A 20443-nucleotide genomic window follows, 5' to 3' on the forward strand; every position below is an offset into this window, starting at 1 on the left:
CTCACTTGGTCTTGTAAGTTTTGCACCCCGCTGCGGTAGATAATAGTTGATGTCCTAGACAAATACCAAAGATAGGTTTTACAATATTTTGATTTTTCATAACAAATTGTAAGTTTTCTACAACTTTTTTGCAAATTTCCGGATCGCCTGGCCCGTTGCTTATGAACAAGCCATCGTATTCATTTGGGTTGGGCTTGTAGTCCCACGGTACTAGAACGACTTTCGCGTTCCTTTTGATAAAACATCTAATTTGATTGTATTTTGAACCGCAGTCGATTGCCAAAATTGTTATCTCTCCATTTTTATTAAAAACTCGTGGTTGCTGAAAATAACATAAAATTCAATATAAATTATTACAGAACATTCCCACACACACATCAAGGATTGTGCTGGACACTACGAGCTGGACACATACGTGTACACGCGTAGATTATAGTCTGTCTGTCGTCACTCTGACAATCATCATAATTAAACTGGTTTTATTTGAAGTCAGTTTTATGTTATGTTCTTTGGCATAATGGAAAACGGTTCAGTTGTTGTTATGCGAAAAATGGTTTCCCTTCAAACAGTTTTAATCTAACTGATAAACGATTCCCACAATCAGAATTCACAGGTTTCACAAAAATTTGATTCTTTATCGGTGAATGGCATGTTAACAATTTTGATTAATATATAATTTGTTTTTATAATAATACTCGTAATCAGCAACGGGTGACCTTTGCAAAAGTACCATGACCTTTTTTGTTATTCTTTAAATGGGTGTACGAGCTGACAATCTATTTTTTTATTGTCCTTGTAGGCAGACGAGCCGACGGCCCACCTGACGGTAAGTGGTTTCGTCTCCTCCTCTTGCTAGGGTGAGTGAGTATTAGCAATTCTCTTAGGTTGAGCCCGTGAGCTCACCTACAGGTCCGCGTGTATTTGGAATAGCCCCTTAGGATAACAACGATTAGGTAGGGAAAAATTTTCTGCAAGCCACGAATAAGGAAGTTAATTCTTGTTTAACTAGACTAGTAAATTACCTTAATTGACACTTCGGCAACTAAGTTTCGTAAGTTCGGATCTGTGAACGGTGGAAGTGGAGTAGACGGCGGTAAGCCTTGTATGATTTTCCCGAGAGTTATACCTTCTCTGAGACGGCAAGTTAGAGCGCGTGTATCAATGTCACATATACCAGGGACCCGATGCTGGGCTAGCCATGCTCCTATGGAACATTTGGCACGCCAATGATAAGCACGTTTGCTGACTTCCCCCACTATCAAACCAGCTGCCCAAATACGGTCGGATTCAAACCACCTAAAAAAAAAAAATGGTTTGAAAATTGTATACAGAGCACGCAATTGGACATAGATTACAAAATTATATAGTACTAGAACTACTGTAATAAACAATTCGTTAATTCAATTAAAACGATCATCTAATCATTTTTTGTGCTATTATTTTTAATTACGAAATCAAATCCAATAATTCTAACACTTTAGTTTCGTTCACAACGCATGATACATTTACACAGTATTTACATAGTTTCATATTAGTATTATATAGAATATGCTTTATTGTGCACCAAAATAAACACAAACGCAAAACATTAAATACAAAAGTACAACGGGCGGTTTTATCGCTAAGAGCGATCTCTTTCACATAAACATTCGGTGGACAAGAATAATTTCGGGATAGATATTAATCGCGGCGTACATAACGATTGTAAAATAATATATTTATGAATATAAATTTGCTATGTGAATTCTATGGTTAACTTATATCACACGTAACACTAAAAAAAAAATTGCAATTTCCGGCATTGAATGCACCGTCATAAATGTATCTTATTGTATATATTATCGAACGAAGTTTAGTCGCTCTTTCAATTTAGGTACTCTTCGACGTCCTATTTATCTCTAATGTTGATAACAAAAAGACAATTGATCTGATTAGATCTGAAATACAATGTCCAAAATCATCACTTTGTGTAAGTATTAATATCAAAATGTACAATGTTCTAAATAATCAAACACATCAAACTGAATATGTAAGGTGTTCTTATAGATAAAGAACTAAAAAAATTCTATTAAAGTTAAGAACATGGAAAATTTTAATCCTTTAAATTGCAGTTCCCTAGAAAAGTTATTTTTAATACGCTTTTATTAGCTTCAGACGTATGTATGTTTGTAACGGAATCTTTGAACATGATTTTGACCCCCTTCAAAACGTCGGATTAACTCGAAATTTGGTATACTTATTAAGGACCACGCTTTTTTACAATAAAATCATTTTTTCTTGCACTATTTTTAATTCAAATTTATTAAAATTTATTTTCAATTTTTAGTTGGATTTTCTATAAAAGCGTATTTTGTTAGTTTTTTTAAACTATTATTTATTGTTTTTTTTTCTGCACTTCAAACCGATACTGCCGACGTGTAACAATAACTACTTAATTAATTGTATATATTCATTAGTGTTAAAGCGACATTTTTGCAACCTTACAGAAAAGCCATTTAAAGTTTAAAATTTTGGAAAAATAATCATGACAAAAAACTTCTTCGGCTATTTGAATGAGTTAAACACAATTGAAGTTCAACTAGAAACATCGAATTGCTGATACTAATACCAAATAAAACGGACTTTTTTTTTTCTTAACTGGTTGGACGAGTTCACAGCCAACCTGGTGTTAAGTGGTTACTGGAGCCCATAGACATCTACAACGTAAATGCGCCACCCACCTTGAGATATAAGTTCTAAGGTCTCAGTATAGTTACAACGGCTGCTTCACGGCAGAAATAGGCGGGGTGGTGGTACCTACCCGTGTGCACTCACAAGAGGTCCTACCACCAGTAAGACCTTTATTTACAAAGATAAATGTCGCGTATTAAGTGAAATATCGCTTAAATCAAATAGCCTGTCACCCCTCGATATAATTCAATATATTTTTACCTGCTAATACCGTGTTCGTCTCGGTCATTCTCATCCGGAACTCCATAGTTTCCAATGAGAGGATAAGTTAACACCAGTAGTTGTGCGTTGTACGACGGATCTGTCAGGGATTCCGGATATCCTACCATGCCCGTTTGAAAAACTGAAATGTCATTGGCGATGAACTAAATAAAATACAATAGAGAGTATTTTTTTAAAGTAGAGATAGACTGTCGATCTTATTGTTCACAGTGTACGAATTATCCCTGAGCCCTAATTATTCCCTTTATTTTATTTCTATCTTACATTTCAGATCAATGCCTTTATAAAATTTAGGCAAACGATGCAGCGATGGTGGGACCGAAACGTATCCGCAGCAGTAGTTACGCAATTTTATGAATATGATATTGAAACTTCGTCATGGGTCATTGTGGTTAAATGATAAAATTTAACTATAAAAACCACATTGTGAAATATTTATTTATTAAATTGTACATCAAATTTGATAGTAAAAACAAAAGGTGCGCAATCATAAATGAAGTTCCTATACAAATGTAATATGTATTTATTAATCGAAAAACAAACATTTAAATATTTTAAGATAAGTATTCCTGTTTCAGAACTTGATATCAAATAGTCAATTATAATTATTTAAAATAATTTAAATAAAATATTAAGTTTATTAACGAAACTCGCAATAATATACACACTCTAGAGAGTGAGAGGGAGAGAGACAAGGGGAGAGATCTAAAATCGCATAAAGGGGACATAACGATTTTTCCTTAGGTTATTATTTTTACCATTCAACTTTTACCACAGGTTGTGTTGTCCTACTTTGTTCCTAAATGCAATTGTGTTTTATAAATATTTCAGAGATCAATGTCTAACTCCTTAATCCACTTTACTGTAATTTCTTACCAACTTCGCCTTCAACGGGCACTTGAGCACCAAAGCTCCTACCATGAAGTATAGTTCCATCCTCCAGCACAAGGCAACACAGCGGGCCTAAGTCGCAGCTCAAATCATCATTTTCCATTCTAAAATTTTATCAGGAAATTCACTTAAAAATAAATTATCACGATCAAAATGTGGGGTCTATCTTAACTCCATACGCACAACAAGTATCTAATGATCAATTTTAAAATTTGATTTTTTTTAATGCAACGCATTTAAATGACAAAAGCACGACATAAGCGGACAATCAATAAATATGGTCATAATAATAACAGCATAGTAATTAATGTTAGTCATTTTATCTCTAATACCTAACTTATTGTAAATTCAATCCTAACGAATCGTTATTTCTCATAGACGAGCAGAGATTATTCTGAGAGCACTGAACTCATATATAATAATATATACTGGAAGTGAATGCCGTTGCCCACATTGAGACGTGGTGTCGGAAATTCAGTTGCCTTGGAACATTGGCTTGATTGCTTAGGGCAGAAATAGAACGGTAGTACCACGTCATACGAACCAGTACGGGATTGCAGTACTACTTACCGTTAATAATCGAGAGATAAATAAAGGAGTGAGGTTTAGGACAACATTCTGTTGATGGTATTAATACGCACAGATCATATAGAGTAAGAGTAGCAGTAACTTTAAGATCCTCTAATCTATGGTTTGTTATTGTTTTTTAATTACTCAGATGGGTGAACAAACTTACGGCCCACTCTGAGTTTAGTGGTGTTAAGTGGAGCCGACCATGGTTCCTAAGGAAAGTGGATCTCCATGATGACCTGGAGCTTAACTCAGTCAGTCAGTATCTCCAGTCGGCATCATTACGCCACTTTGAAAAGGTGGCACGACATGAAAACCCTCTTGTCGTGGCCGCTGGGAATTACATACCCGATCCTGTAGACCGAATGGTAAATAGTCGACGTCGCCCAAAACACGTCATTACGGATCCTCCCGATCCATTAACAGTGCTTTTAGGTACCACAGGCACCGGTCACCGTCTCGTCGAAGTGGGTCTTGGCCTCCGACAATAGACGTTGCCATTTATCCCGGACAAGATACAAGTTTAGTATTGTATAGTGGCTATTCCACAACCGCTTCAAAATTAAACAACGTTCTTCAATCGTTGTGAATTTGAAAGTATAATGAGCAGTATTCGAATAGTATAAATATTATAGATGAACAAGTATTTTTCACTTATTTCTAATTAAAACTTAATACCTACTTGTTGTTATATGTATATTAAGAGCTCCGGTGAATCCTACACACGCTACATCGGTCGTGAGCCAGACTGCCTTTCAGATTTATTAAAATGTTATACTATTTCAGATTTATCGGAACAACACTCATTTTAGAGTAATTGGATTGGAAAACTCATTTGGATATGAAGTGCAACCTAAGTACGAAACCCGTGTAAGTTTTCTAGGTATGTAAGTAATTCAAACACGTATACTTTCCTTAATAAAATTCATTTGAAACCACAGATATCGCATAACAGTCTGTTACGATTGTTTATTTTGTTAACGGTTTACCCAATCAAAACAGGTCAATGAACAGATATTAATATGACCTCATAAAAATTCGGAAGTGCTATGCTTTATATCAGTGTAAATATTGAATATTGTTTAGAATTGGGAGCATTCCTTCGATTGAGTTTTTAGTTTAAAATATGATCTATACTTACCTAGTTATTGTTTTGATGATGACTTTTAAATTACTTAATAATAATATTATTTTTTCATTTCGAAACTTATGAATGTTTCCACAAATGAAATAAACAAAAATTAATTTACAAACACAGTTTTTTTGTATATTTTAGCTTTGTTCGCTTTGTTAGAACATCTATTTAGTTTGACATGAGCTAAACACTTCATTTTTTTATGTAATAAAATATAAATCTTTTAAAGCACAACTTGAACAGGTTCAGATTTTATTGAAAACATTCAAAAGTTTCACCAACAAACTTATGAATTCATTACGATTCAAATATCAGACTTTACTGTCATAATTTAATATTGAAATGTTGAGTCTTATTTGCATCTTATAGTTAAATAGCGATACGATTTCATTTATTTATTTATAAAGTACTTACTTTTTGAGGTTTAGAAGCCGGCCACGTGGTTTATAATTCGGCCGATCGCGAACGGTCCGACGCTGTCGCTGTCTTCTCGACGACAGGCAGTTTGCCGCGTTCAATTACTGCGCCTTAACCACCCATCAATTGTGAACCGAAAGAGTCGCACTCAGGACAACTATAAGTTTTTCTCTTTCACACAAACTTGACCGAGACAAAACGAACTTAGCTACGAGTTTTGTGATAACAATCGAGTCTCATGTTCCATGGCCATTGCTAGTTCAGGTAAGATTGTCCGTTTTGTGGATTCAAAATTTTTTTTTCTACTTGAATAACGGTAATAAGGGTTAAATAAGGATTATATGTATATGTACCAGGTAGGCCTTCTTAACAGGTGCTAAAAACTTAATTTTGAGGGTTTATAGACAATAAACATAGATGTACTTAGTCTGGCCATAAATACTGTTACAATAAAATAAAAAAATCTATTGCAAATAACATTTATTACTTTTACAGTGTGTTAGTTTAATACATAAATGTAAAACAATTTAAAGTATAAAAAGCTTATTCGAAGTGGTCTCCATTGGCTGCAATACAGTCCTTTAAACGTTGAGGCCAGTTATCAATAGAAGCACGCACTCTTTCCATGGGAAATTTTTTCATTGCCAATCGTACGGATTGTTTTAGGGACTCCAAATTATCATGGCGTTTAGAGAAGCCGCACTCTCTAAAACTGACCATAAATCATAATCCAGCGGATTAAGATCGGGACTAGACGACGGTCAGTTTTCAGCTCTGATGAAGTCCGAAACGTTCGTTTCCAACCAAGACTGCGTAGACCGAGCTTTATGACCTGGCGCCGAATCCTGCTGGAAGGACCATTCTTGATTATTGAACATGGTGCTGTTAAGGGGCTTCACTGCCTTCTCAAGAATGGTATCTTGATACACTTGTGCCGATGTTTTGATACCTTTTTCACAAAAGTATGGCTCGATCACTCCTTCATAGCTAATACCCCACCAAACCATCACTGAAGTCGGATAGTGCCCACGTTGCACTCTGTCTACTAATTGGGAAGCTTCCTTAGAGCTTTGAGCATAAATACGGTCATTTTGTTTGTTAAAATGTTGCTCAATTGTAAAAAAAATCTCATCCGTAAACAAAAATTTTCTATGACCTCCCTTTGCGTACCGCTTCAGTAGTTGTTTCGATTTTACCACCCTATTCTCTTTTAAATTATCAGTTAAGAAATGACCAGTACGTCTCTTATAGGCTGCAAGTCCTAAGTCATCTTTTAAAATACGCGACATGGTTCTAGGTGCTATCTTCATCTCCCGAGATAAAATCTTTTGCTTTCGGACAGGATTTCTTCGAATTCTTTCCCTTACTGCTTTGACCACCTTTTTCGTACGAACACTACGTGGACGGCCAGATCTTTTTCTGTCACAAACAGAGGAGGTCTCATTGCACCTAATAGCCCGGTACACAAACATTTTACTAATACCAAGCGTATGGAGAGTTTTAAAAATTGCATTTGGCTCCATACCTACTTTGTGTAATGCAATCACAGCGATTCGGTTCTCTTTATCACCCCACTCCATTTTAATATCGCAAAATATTGTACAATGTATTGGCGCCAAAATGAGAAAACTCAATGAGCAATCATATAAAAAGGACAGATTCCAAATTCAGAAGTAATATTTTGTATATTTTTAATTGTAACAGTATTTATGGCCAGACTAAGTATAAAGGTATTTTATGTTGAGAAATGTTGTTCTGCTAGGTATAGTAATCGGCAAACTTCTTGAGCAAATGACCTTGACTGCGCAGAACAGAATTTTAGATCACTTTGGTGGTGAGGGTGAGGCGCGATGGCAGGGGAAATCGTATCGAGCGCGTTATTGGTAGATCAGTCGAACCTTGCGTCCCGCACCGCGCCCTCATTCCGCTTGCTCCCAAAAGTACGCTTGCGTACAGTGGAAAGTCTATCGTTATTAATCGTTAAGTTATTTGTTATAATTGCTTGTGGACTTTGTTGCCATTGCTATTTGTTGAGTGTTTGTTGATTTTTTATAAAACATACACTATGCCATGACAAACTGGTGTAGTACTTAAAAGAAAGGGTAGAAAATGTGTGTACGACGTATATTGCTTCATTATAAAACAGGGGAAGAATGATATGGAAAAATTAAAACAGACTTCGGAAGCAACAATAACATCAGTGAGTACTGTTAGGTGCATTATTAACGAAGCTAAAGGCTCTGGCTTGCTCGCCGTGTTTCGGACTCCGGGTAAGAAAAGATCAGGGAAGAAGAAAGTTACCGGAATTGATAGTTTCGTTCAATCTGTAATAAAAAGATGTAATCATAATAACTACATAACAACCAGCGAAACTCCGTACCGTAGAAAGGCTTCGAAAATTTTAAAGAAGATATAAATTTTAATGGCTCGGAATGAAGCTTACGACGAATTATGAAAGAGCTAGGCTTCAGATGGAAAAAAAGAACAGAAAATAATCGGAAGCTGGTAAATGAAAAAAGTAACATTCGATTACTACGAATCGAATATCTTCAAAAAATAATTAATTATAGACAAAAAAGAAGACCGAATCGACCGAGTTGTAAACTACGCCGATGAGCCCTATGTCGACTCATCACGATTATAGCGACTCGGGTGATGAAAACAGTGATGATGATGATGGTCAAGATTGTGATAACGAAAAAAAAATTACAAATACCAGCTTCGCTTTAACTGAACCAAGACCTGGCAACAGCTCAGTTTTGACTTAATAGAAGGAATATCTATTTTACCCCAAGATTAAATTATTACAATTATTAACCTACTAGCGACCCGCCCTCGCTTCGCTTCGGAAACATTAAAACACACATGAAAGCAAAAAAAAAAATTAATTTTTTTTTTAAAAAGTATCCCATGTTCATCAGGGACAATGTCGACTTCTAATGGAAAAAGAATTTTTCAAATCGGTCTAGTAGTTTCGGAGCCTATTCGAAACAAACAAACAAACAAATCTTTCCTCTTTATAATATTATATTAGTTAACCTATATGTTTTATTGATGTTCTAATAAATATATAAATAAATACATATGTTGATTTTAATAATTTAATAGCATTATGACGCAGAGTAAGTAATGTTTTTGCACGTGAGTGTACCATGCGCAAACTTACCCCCACTACGTCAACAATGCTCAAGAAGTTTGCCGGTTATTATAGGGATCTAATCTAGCGTGCAAAAAGTTTTGTTGAAATTTCCTAATTCTCAATATAACATAATAGGTATGTATTTTAATAAAAATCAGAGTAGAAATTGTAGAATTTAAATATAATAGACGTAGTCGAATTAAACTTCAATGTTTTATAATTCCAGGAGTTGGAATTAGTATCTTTGTTTTAATTTCGTTTATTTTAGTTTTAACATCACACCGATAATCGTGGATAAAAATGAAAAGTTACATAAGCTTCATGCATAATTAAAATCAAACACTGAGAAAAAGAAAAAAAACAGAACCAACATGAAAATCTCGACTGGTACAACTAAGAATAAAAAAACAAAAATCAAATGAAAAACAAACCTTTTATTATTACGAGTATAAGAGGCACTATTATTGTCTGAATTTAAAGAATAAAACATTAACTGCTGTTGTTTTTTTAGGATTGAAGGATTACTCGTAGCCCGTAGGCCTTGCCAGTTTCACCAGAACAGGTGGGCGAGCAAAGGCTCAGCCAAGAGGGGGGGAATTTGCTAACAGCTGCCCGAGCGCCTCCGAAGGAGACCTAGCAACTCCAAAACAGCTGCTTCGAGAATGAATTTACTACCGGATCGGAAGCGCGACCCGCTGAGAAGATCCGGAGAGAAACTCAGCGAGCTGATTTTGTGAGAAGATAAGGAATGGTGTTTATAAATTCAACAATGTTTAAACATAGTGAATCCTACCAGGAATATCTGGTTACCGTGTTGAATTTCCTGAATTACAATACAATTATGCATATAACAGGTGTTTTTTTGTTACATAGAATAGGCCATCAAGCTTTCGGCCCACATAATGTTTAGACGTTATTCGATTTTTTACACACAAAAAACTGAGGTCTAAGTCTTAATTGTATAGTATAACAGCTGTTCATCTTTCAAATGGAAACGTATAACTTGTTCGCGGCTGAAATAGTTAGGTGGCGATATCTACCCGTGCTAGCTAACAAGACATCCCACCAAATAGCGTAGGTAATTAAAATCTTGAAATCTTTATTACACAACTTTTTTTTTACAAGTTTCCTTCATCGTGAAGAATACTTGCCGGGTGTAGAATACTCCTGCAGGATTCTGATGTCTATACTCTGGGCTGTCAGAAATAATATAGAGACACATTTCGCTTAATTTTAAAGAGAACATTGCGGATATCAATAATACACGAATACACAATTCTGCAGTTTGTCAAAATACCCTGGACTGTAATGCTAACTGGTGATTGAGCTTGCAACTGGAGTTCTCTTATCGCGAACACAAACGCCCAAGATAAATAAACTGCCAGACTTTAAGATACAGCTAGTTCTATTTATAAAAAAATGTTGAATGTCAATAATAAAATTTATAGAAAATTCGGCGGTAGTTAGCACAATATTCAAATATCGACGAGTAAAACACTTAAATCTCTCCCCTTTTTTTCAGTATGGCAATCGCTTCTTGCCATTGCTTGGCATCAGTTGTAATCCATTGAGTTAAAACTGAATGAAATGAGTTGAAATGAAGTAATGTTTCAGTAAAATGGTGGGAATTTACTGATTAAGTTACAGTGAATTTATTGGAGAGCTCGAGAGGCCACATTCAGCGATTGCGTTTAATCGTCCCACATTCGCGTACTTTCGCAGATGATAAACGGTTAGTAAGCCATTACTATTAGTTTGAACTTGAAGAAACATGAAACTAAATTAACAAAAGAATTCACAAAGGTTCGAATACCTGCCAAAGTCTCGTCTTAAACCTACCATTTCTTGAAAATGATGGAACTAGACTAATTAATGTTTCGGTTAGTAAATTAATAAAACAAGGTTTTTTATAAACGTTATAATTTGTTTTTAAAAAAATATATAATGATATTCAAAACTCTGTGAATATACGTAGATAGGCACACACAATATAATTATTACGGCTGTGTGCTATTTAAAAATAAGCGTAATCTGTAACTTGTCCGCCGCTAAGGAAACTTCCACGCGTGTAAATTTCCAGTCCGGTTTAGAATAGGATTGTCTATGAACTCCATGGTTGAGCTGTCCGAAGGTTTGTTCAGTTCAAGTATTTGTAGCACGTTCGGTTGCGGCGCTTCGAGCAGCCAAACTCCGGGGACGTAGAGAGTGACCTGGGGACCGACTCCGGGCCAGTACCGTCCTAGATTGTGACCGTTCACCCAAACGTAGCCCTGAACAAGAACGAGTTAAATTCAAATGAAACCTGCATGTATCTTTGATCTATAATAATCTTAGATCTGTACTTGGTGTCAGGAGACCGCTTCCGAAAACGAAGAGACATACAATAGTACTAATGACACTTTTGATGATGGGACGAAAAAAAATCGATCCTAATTAAAAAATAAAACATATTTTTAAAATGTTTTATTAGCATTATTTACGCTCCATCGTGTTAGTACAGCTAAATGAAATGATAGTTTCATAAAAAATAAATTACTTTACTATAAAAAAAAACCAGCAATGAAACACAAAATCAAAAACAGCTGATGCTCGGATCAATGAACGCCCGGGCACGGCGTTTCTTTTACACGCACACCGGCGCGGCGCTGATACTGCGCTCCCCAGAATTTACTTTGTTTACTATTGTCTGTCTTCGTTTTCGGAAGCGGTCTTCTAACACTCAGTATATATTAATAGACAACACTAAAGCATTAAAATATAATGTTTTTTTTTTTTTTCGAATTGTCATAAAATTGACGTAAATGAATCTCACAATAGTCTCAGTACAATAGTTTGAATAGTAACGACTTCAGGTTGTCTTGCGAGTCCGCCTGACGCTTCTCATTTCTGTTGAGAAGCATTCGTGCGTCCGATTTGAGGCAGTGAACTCTCCTGCCTATTACAATATCAGAAACAGACACGTCATTGTGTTGTTCTGTACCCAAGATCGCCATTTACTTACCTTATCCCATCCCGTAGTATCCAAAAACGTATCCAATGGTTTTTGACCCTCTGGTAACACAAATGTACCCTCATAAAACGTTGGGCCTTGGGTAACTTCGCTCACAGAAGAGTTAAACTGAACCGTCTCTAGCGGATATCCAGTAATACTCCATTTGCCTCCAATAACTTTATTGTTGTAAATAACTTCACTTAAAATTCCCTGCCAAGAAAAACATGATTAAAAACTAGTCGCAATAATATTTTTTCTTTTAATTAATTAATTAATTTTAATAACTAAAGTTTTTAAATCAGTAGTATTAAATTACTGTTTTGCTAACGGTCCTCGATACGTGTGCAAATATTTACATATTAAATCGGGCGTCGTGAAGTTGATGGAAATTACGTTCAAAGACTCCGTTGCCTAGATATATAGACGAAGACTAAGCTGGTAAATGCATGTTAAAAAAAACATTTTGAGTAATCAGGATGATCTGAAGTCGTCGTGGCCTAAAGGATAAAACGTCCGGCGTACCCGTATGTAGCGATGCGACTGTGCCGGTGTTCGAATCCCGTGTGTCTTCTACAATAATAAAAATCAAAGCCCACAAACAATTTTAGGAGTAAAAGTTTAAACGGTATTTTTGCAACTTTACATTCACCCCTCGAATTATAATCTGCGTTCATTTCATGGTTCCAAGCAACGGCAACGGCGACCAAATTTTTCTGTTCAATAACTTAAAAGCTAATGTCCACGCCTCTCATGCGCTTTAATATGGCTATGGTAGCCTATCTTGTTCTTAAACGTGCGCAAACAGAAGCTACACGTTAAGAACATCACCCACGAAATTGTAAAAAATCCAAGCGACACGCAGACGCATTTATATTATGGGCTCCAATAATCACTTAACACCAGATATGCCGTAATAGCAAAAATAGTTACTTTTCCCCATACAAAAGCAAATGTCCCTAGTTAACTTACCTTACGGTCGTGTAGTAGCGTGCCGTAATTAATACGGCCTTGGTTCTCGACTAGGAGGGACAGCTTACTGCCGGCCGTCGAACTTATACGCAAATGGTATTTCTTGTGCATCCGACTCAATACGCCTTGTGGTTTCTGTTAAGAGGAAATATTATATTATACTTAGGTTAACAGTAATTAGGAATACTGACGACATTCCGTGGTGTTCGTATTAAAAACTTTTTAAAAATTTATTTACAAGAAATTACAGACTGAAAACGTCATTATGCCTGCTGTAAATATGTAGATCTTGGATGATGTTTCACAAAAAACATTCGGAAAAATCAACCTTCGAAAATTTACATCAACTAGACATTAAGTTTACAGGCGAATCTTTCTTTAGAGTTTTTGATTAAACTAGTCTTCATCTATGGAATGGAATCTAAATTTTTGAATATTTTTGTAATATTTTTAAATATTTTATGTGTATTATATTTTTTCGTTTGGTTTTTTTTTTATTACAATTATAACCTATAAAATTAGATTAAAGGTAGTTCCCATTTTTTTATTGGTATGGTAACACCAGAGCTCGTTATAGACAAGTAAATTAAAAAAAAAACGTTTGACAACTACAAATTAAAGAGAAAATGTTACATGTCTAATTTGTCTTTGCCTACCTATTTATGTTTATTTAAAAATGTATGTGGCGACTTACTCCATCCACAAAGACGAAGACCAGGTCGCGCGGCTTGTTGAGGACAAGGACTCCCTCTGTTTCGTTGAGCGTCGTCTCGTATAAAACCAAGCCGCTCCGTTGCCTCAACTCTTCGAAAGTCGGCAAAGTTCCGCCCGACACGTCCTCGTATCGTTTCCCCAAGTCGCAGCGACCCTTCGGGGACATGATACTGAGTTTCGCTGCGACGGGCACGGCGCCATACCGACCTTTAGGGCTGGGCTGTGGCGGCTCAATTTTCTCATCCACGAAATTCAACTGTAATCAATGTTTGAAAACCAATTGAAACACATTAAGCATTAGCTTTTATTTTTCCTACCTATGCTGATAGCCTTGAGAGGCTATATTATCAGCGTTGCCCTATCGTGTAGGTGAGCTTTCGGAGCTCAAACCGAAAGTGTTGCTAACAATGGCCCTCCCGAGGGGGAGGATGACGGGAGAGATGTGCTTCGCACTAAGCACTTCATTTTCCCCCTTTGCCTTTTCATGAGTTCTATCTCATGCGAGGTCTGGACGTTGGTTGTTAAGCGACAGGAGGTTTTAGTCGGTTCGATTCCGACATACTCCGCCCGCCATCCCTAGTGGAGGGCGGAAGGCCGGCGATTTCCTCCTGAACAAAAAAAAAACACTGGCACACATATAGGTGAGCTCGGCACTCGAGACGAGTTCGGCGAGGACGGTGTCCGGGAACCGTAGTGATAGTAAAATAGTAAAACTATCATTATATTCTTGATATATATGTACTTAATTATATAGTCTTATTTTCATTGATAGGTACACCGCGGTTAATTTCTTTCCTCTTATATATCTCATGTGCACCTGTTGCTTGTCTTGAAAAGTTCGGTTTCAGTGATAAGTCCGCCCATTTTAATTTTGCATTTGTATTGGTTCAATATTGACGTAACAATAAAGCACACTGCTGTTTGTTAATGTGTAAAATTATTCTATTCTGAGATTTTTTTTTATGGTTATTCCCATTATGAAGTAAAATTGGACAAAGTATGTATTTATATAAAATAGTTACCTGTTTCAATGTTTCTCTGATGGCGTAATATTTTGGGGTTGGGTCGCCGGCTTCGGAGAGGGGAGCGTCGTAATCGTACGAGGTTATGTCGGGCTGGTACGTTCCATCGAAATTCGCTCCTAAAATTTATTAAATTTATTGTTAAACACGAAGCGAAACTTCTTTAGACGCGTTGTAAGTAAAATTTAACTCGAGACGGATTCGTTACGGCTAGAGAGAAAAGATACAATTTACATAGAGCGAGAGTGAGAAAATAGACACATCGTCTCGCGAACAACTCGACCGTAGAGAGGGAGAGGACAAAGCGAGCTAGGTCGTTTCTCTTATACACAGCATTCCTTATTACAAGAGAAATTTTATTTAAGGACGAAAAACAATACTACACACCGCAAAAGAAGTTTAACTTCTTTCATGTGCACCAAATTGTATGCGCACCATTTTTATAGATGTAATAATTTGCGTGAGTGTTACTCAATCACGCAGAACAATTTTAACAGATTTGAGTCAAATTTCTAACAAAACCTGGGCAACACATTCTCATAATAATATCAATGGTTAAAAATACAACAGCGTCTATACAAACAGATTTACCAATTGACTTTTAGTTTACGAACGAGAACGTACTTTCTTAATATTATTTTTATTAAAGTTATAAAGCAAGCGAAACCGCGGTACACGTCCATCAACACGAATACTGACCTGATGTGAACTCAAAATTACTTCCACCAAAGAATACATAAAAATTGACGTGTATTTTATTAACGATCATGTTACGCAATGTGAGCACAATGTCGTTGGTGCCGACGCGCGCCATACGCTCGCCCCAGTGCGTCAGCCAGCCCGGGTAGAATTCGGAGTTCATGAGCGGCCCGGGAGCCGGCCTCAGGTGGAACAGGCTGTCGAACTGCTCCGTTGCTGTGAAAACAAGACACAAATATACCAACTAATTCTCGAATTGAACTGCGTAGTTAGTGCTAGTTTTTTAACGTTCTCGATAGCGTAAAAGTTAACTCGAATTTGTATGGAGTTGTAACGTTTGCCTACGTTTGCCGCTAGGGGCGCCGTTATCGGCACGCGGACATCACAACGTGGCGAAAACGAGCACGAAGATGAAATTGTCTGAGGTCCGTTGTAAACCCAAAAATGTATTTTTAATTCTTTTTACATACAATAACATAAGACATAACACAACAATTAAAACTACTTTTATAGTATTATCTCGTGCTTTCTATTGTCATAATTCCATTACAAATTCTTCGAATTCTTTACGGTTACAGATCTATCGTCTGTGACCACGAAATGTCGGAAATGATATAATCACAATTAAAAAAAAAAACATGTGTTTAAACAGTAAAAATAGTTTTCTGTCTAGAACTCGCGAAAATCGAACCCCCGCCGTGCCTATTTCTGACATGAAGCAGTAATGCGTTTCGGTTATTTCATTAGTTTGCCAATTCGTAATATATTAGGTTTTAAATTCAGTACAGTGTGCTTAGTGCGAGTTTTTTAAGGTCCTCGATAGCGTAAAAGTTAACTCAAATTTGTATGGGTTGGAACGTTTGCCTACGTTCGCCGCTAGGGGCGGTGTTAACTTTTACGCTATCGAGAACGTTAAAAAACCCGCACTAAGCACACTGAACTCACGTTGTGATGTAACGCCGAAGTCGATGGTGGCGTGCACTCCTGGGATCATGCCGGCGCCGACTAGGCTCGGTCCATCTGTGGTGTATAGCAAAGCCTTATCCCCAACGTGGGCGCTTATCAGATCCCGCATCTTTTCCTTGTATGCCAGGTCGCTATCATAACTGCCGTATTCATTCTCCACCTAAATGAAATTGGTCACGCTGATTATTTAAAAAAAATCAACATTTGAGCGTTCGAGGAATACCGTAGAGCAGGGGTGGCCAACTTGATTAGAACCAAAATCTACTGTCTATTGACGAAACACTCGGCGAACTACCAATGACATTTCTTGAAATTTAATGAAACAATGTAGTTCAGTATACAAAAAAGTAGTATATTTTCATTTATTAATAAAATAAAATAAACCTGAAATCATATAATAAGAGAGAACTATTGTGTTGAAGAGAGGATAAATAATGTGACGTAATGGTCATTAACAAATGATACAAGATGAAGATGATGCGTGCAGCAGCAATTGGTGATTAAGTTGCGCAGTCTGGTCTATGTATTTATATTTTTTGTCGATGAACTAATAGCCACGATCAACTGGTCGATCGCGATCTATCTGTTGGCAACCCCTGCCGTAGAATTAAGTTCATCCCAGGGCAGCGATTTTAAGTGGTAGGGATGAATTGCATTCCGATGCCAGATCGTGCGATGGTAAAAAGCTGACAGGTTCATTAACTTTGCTTATTTAGTTTCGCTAAACATGAAGGTCGTTGCTAATCAGCAGTAGAGAAAAAACTCTGGCCCATCCGGTTAGCAACATCACTGGTCTGGACTGGTCACGGATTGAATACGTCACGCTTTTCGGCATTTAATTAGCATATTTCAAAATTCAAAATAAACATCGTTCACCTGTACTAAGATAATAGGTCCACCATTTCCGAATAACAAATGTGAGACTTGTTCGAATAGTTTCTTCAGCCATATGTCGCTCTCCGCGATGAAATCTGGAAGATGCAGAGTAAATATTTCACTACCGCTTTCCTATACTATTTTATAAAATACTAGCTGACCTGGCAGACTTGGTAGTGCCTCAATCGATAAATAAAAGACCTAAACTTTTGTATAAAATAAACTTAAAACAAACAAAAGGAATCCGTCCGACGGGGACACATCAAAGGAAAACAAAATTGTTATTTTTATTTAATTCCGAGCATTTTCATATTAATCTACCTTTTAAACCTTCTCTGGACTTCCACAAATAATTCAAGATCAAAATTAGCCAAATCGGTCCAGCTGTTCTCGAGTTTTAGCGAGACTAACGAACAGCAATTCATTTATATATATATAGATAATAGATATTAATTCAAAGTTTTTTTTGTTACCTTTGTCGGTTGTACGAAGTTTTATATTCGGATACTTTCCGAGTAGCCAATACGGCAATCCTCCCTAAAACATGCAAGTCACTTAAATATATGAATGTAGCATATTAAATACGCAACGCATCACTTATTGGGTACATACTCGTATTATGTACATTCACTAGTTGTAGATTAATGAAAAACTTGTCCGTCCAAGCTTAAGACGTGTAAGTCGGTTGCTTCCTAATTCACTTTCTATGTCTACGGGAAGTGATTACTCTTATCTATTTACAATGATCCGTAATATACTTTCTCTCGTAATTTAATCATTACAACTACATATAGGGATTATAATAACTTGATTTCGTTTTGTTTGTAAAGCGGTAAAATGATGAACAAACCACTATACCAGGGCCCTTACAATTGTTTGTTGATATAAGAACGTTTCAAAATTAAATAAAAATATAGTTAGGACTTAATTAATTTATCACGTGAATTCACAAAATCGTGGTAGGTACCTTTTTTTTAAGCGCCTTTTTTATAAAAAGTTTATATTCTAATACTATTTTAATATTCGCTTTTATAAACGATACAGTAATGCCGGAATTGGAATTGGCAATGGAGCACCGAAAAGAAAAACGATCGAAAATGTTCCACTTGGTTTTGCTATTCTTAAAGGCTGAAGAAGAACCAGATTAGTTCTTCGGAGGAACGTGGAAGAAAGTATTACCCCCACGAGCAACACAATCGTCCCCATTTCTAGATACGCGATTTCTGATTTGAAAGATAGGGCAGTCGTTATAGCAATAACATTATGATTTCGATCTAAAGTGTCAAGGTTTTGACGCTGTGGTACGTATGGGGTGCGGTAAATATTTAACTACTCTCCAGTCAACCTTCGAAGGTTAACGCTAGTAAAATGCCACTTGTCTGGCTTCCTAAGTAGATTGCTAACATATCTATAGAAGAAAATATCAGTACATAGCAGGCGGCGCTAGTAGCAACGCGAGTAAGGCCTTTTATAATTTCGCAAAAGGCCGTCAGTATGGGTAATATTGATTACCACTGTGCCAATGTATTAATTAACAAAGCAATCCTTCGAAAACTCTTCACTGTGACATCGGAACTGCAGCAAGTTTCATTAAACGATTTAAACATATAAAGTTCTTAAATAGTATTGGCCATCTAAGTTTGATAATTCTAAGCGGCTAATTTTAACACAGCGCATTTAAAAATAAACTACTTACTAAATCTCTTTCAGCACAGATGTAAGGACCAACCCTTAGTAGAACGTGCAAGCCTACTTCGGCCGCTGTCTGAACAAATCTCACCAAGTCACGATCTCCTTCGAAATTATACTGTTTCTCCTCGGGCTCATGGTAACTCCATTCTACGTACCTAATTAAATATTTTTCTTGTCGATAAACAGTTGAATTGTACATAAGTAAATAAATAAAGTCTATTAATTTATCTATGATACTTAATATGGTGACTAGAAGCTTTCTGTCGGTTTAATGTAAAATTTATTTTATTAATTCCGATGTTTCGTAGTTTAGCATATATATTATATGTACATACTTAATACGTAAGCTGTCAGATATACTCTTATCAAATGACGCGATGCCATCAAATCTTCTGGTAGATACAAATTTTTGTAAGTAATATCTAGTATAAGAAAACTGACAAAATTTTACAGTTTTTAAACTAACTGATGTTAGAGCGTGAGATCCCTATACTATGAGAACTAGAGACTAAGAGAAACTATATTAGATACATACTCATCTATGTAGCTTTAGATATATTATACATTTATTATACACAAAACATAGAAGAAATAATCTTGAACGTCATACGAAAGTATGCTTGATGTGAGAATCAAACCCATAACCACAAGACCAGAGGTCAAGGGTGCCAATTACAGTGTCACTGAATTTGTGAATTTAATATCCTGGTTTATAGATTTCAATGCTGGCGGCGGTATTTAAGATGTGGCCCCTTGTGGTGTCTATGTACTTTGGGAAACACAGAATATGACCCGCATTTTACTTACAGTAAAAAAACATAAGGCATGCTTACGTAGCAACTGTGTTGAGACCAGCGGCTTTGAACTTATGCAGTCGGTCACGCCAATACACTGCAGGGACCCTGAAGTAGTGCAATGACCCTGATATGATGTGTAGAGGCTTCCCGTCTATCATAAACTTGTCTCCAACGATGCTTATGTTGTGTCCTTTCATCTAAAATGGTATATTAACTTGTAATTTTTAAAAAAACTAACCCAATTTTTACAAAATTGAATAAATTGAAAATTTATAAAATGAAAAATTTATAAAGAAAAAAGATCTTAGGATATTTTGAATTATTTAATAATATTAAGTGTTTTTTAAGTGAATTTACTTCATATTCCCGCATGTTGGAACCATTCAAGGAGTAAGAACCTGTTGGTTAGCAGTTAAAGCGTGACTCCCTTTGCCTATTTTTTATTGAAAGGTTGTTCTGCCAACTGTCAAATTGCAAGTGCCTTCAAAAAGTGCTTCAAAATGAAGATTTTCCAGCCACAAACCTAAGAGATAGATAGATAAGATTTTCCAAAAAGCAAAGCAACTATGTAACGTATTATGGTCGGTACGGTAATTGTTTGTAATTTCTTTG

At 36.2% G+C, this 20443-nt stretch overlaps 1 protein-coding gene and 1 long non-coding RNA gene across 3 annotated transcripts in view; one reads left to right on the top strand and one right to left on the bottom strand.

The window, feature by feature from the left end:
* The window catches only part of Gal (beta-galactosidase), a 37312-nt gene that overhangs the window by 7518 nt on the left and 9351 nt on the right, over nucleotides 1-20443 (bottom strand). Inside the window, exons 3-19 of one of the 2 annotated variants that reach the window (XM_038013108.2) lie at nucleotides 19868-20028; nucleotides 19039-19189; nucleotides 17816-17879; nucleotides 17343-17437; nucleotides 16446-16626; nucleotides 15501-15716; nucleotides 14802-14920; nucleotides 13760-14035; nucleotides 13066-13200; nucleotides 12106-12306; nucleotides 11154-11374; nucleotides 10819-10881; nucleotides 5963-6067; nucleotides 3829-3947; nucleotides 2932-3073; nucleotides 1023-1296; nucleotides 6-322 (exon numbers count right to left, since the gene is read on the bottom strand). In XM_038013108.2, the coding sequence (XP_037869036.1) occupies nucleotides 6-322; nucleotides 1023-1296; nucleotides 2932-3073; nucleotides 3829-3947; nucleotides 5963-6067; nucleotides 10819-10881; nucleotides 11154-11374; nucleotides 12106-12306; nucleotides 13066-13200; nucleotides 13760-14035; nucleotides 14802-14920; nucleotides 15501-15716; nucleotides 16446-16626; nucleotides 17343-17437; nucleotides 17816-17879; nucleotides 19039-19189; nucleotides 19868-20028 (2840 nt within the window). Of the gene's footprint in view, nucleotides 1-5; nucleotides 323-1022; nucleotides 1297-2931; nucleotides 3074-3828; nucleotides 3948-5962; nucleotides 6068-10818; nucleotides 10882-11023; nucleotides 11375-12105; nucleotides 12307-13065; nucleotides 13201-13759; nucleotides 14036-14801; nucleotides 14921-15500; nucleotides 15717-16445; nucleotides 16627-17342; nucleotides 17438-17815; nucleotides 17880-19038; nucleotides 19190-19867; nucleotides 20233-20443 lie in introns of those variants that run through there. The other variant, NM_001163901.1, reaches the window with a different exon arrangement.
* LOC134199535 (uncharacterized) lies at nucleotides 6217-9955 on the top strand. Its single transcript, XR_009974072.1, has 2 exons — nucleotides 6217-6321; nucleotides 9616-9955. It is a non-coding gene; the product is annotated as an uncharacterized LOC134199535 (long non-coding RNA).

Source organism: Bombyx mori, chromosome 10 (genome assembly GCF_030269925.1).
Source record: "Bombyx mori chromosome 10, ASM3026992v2".
In the NCBI taxonomy this organism is placed as follows: domain Eukaryota; kingdom Metazoa; phylum Arthropoda; class Insecta; order Lepidoptera; family Bombycidae; genus Bombyx; species Bombyx mori.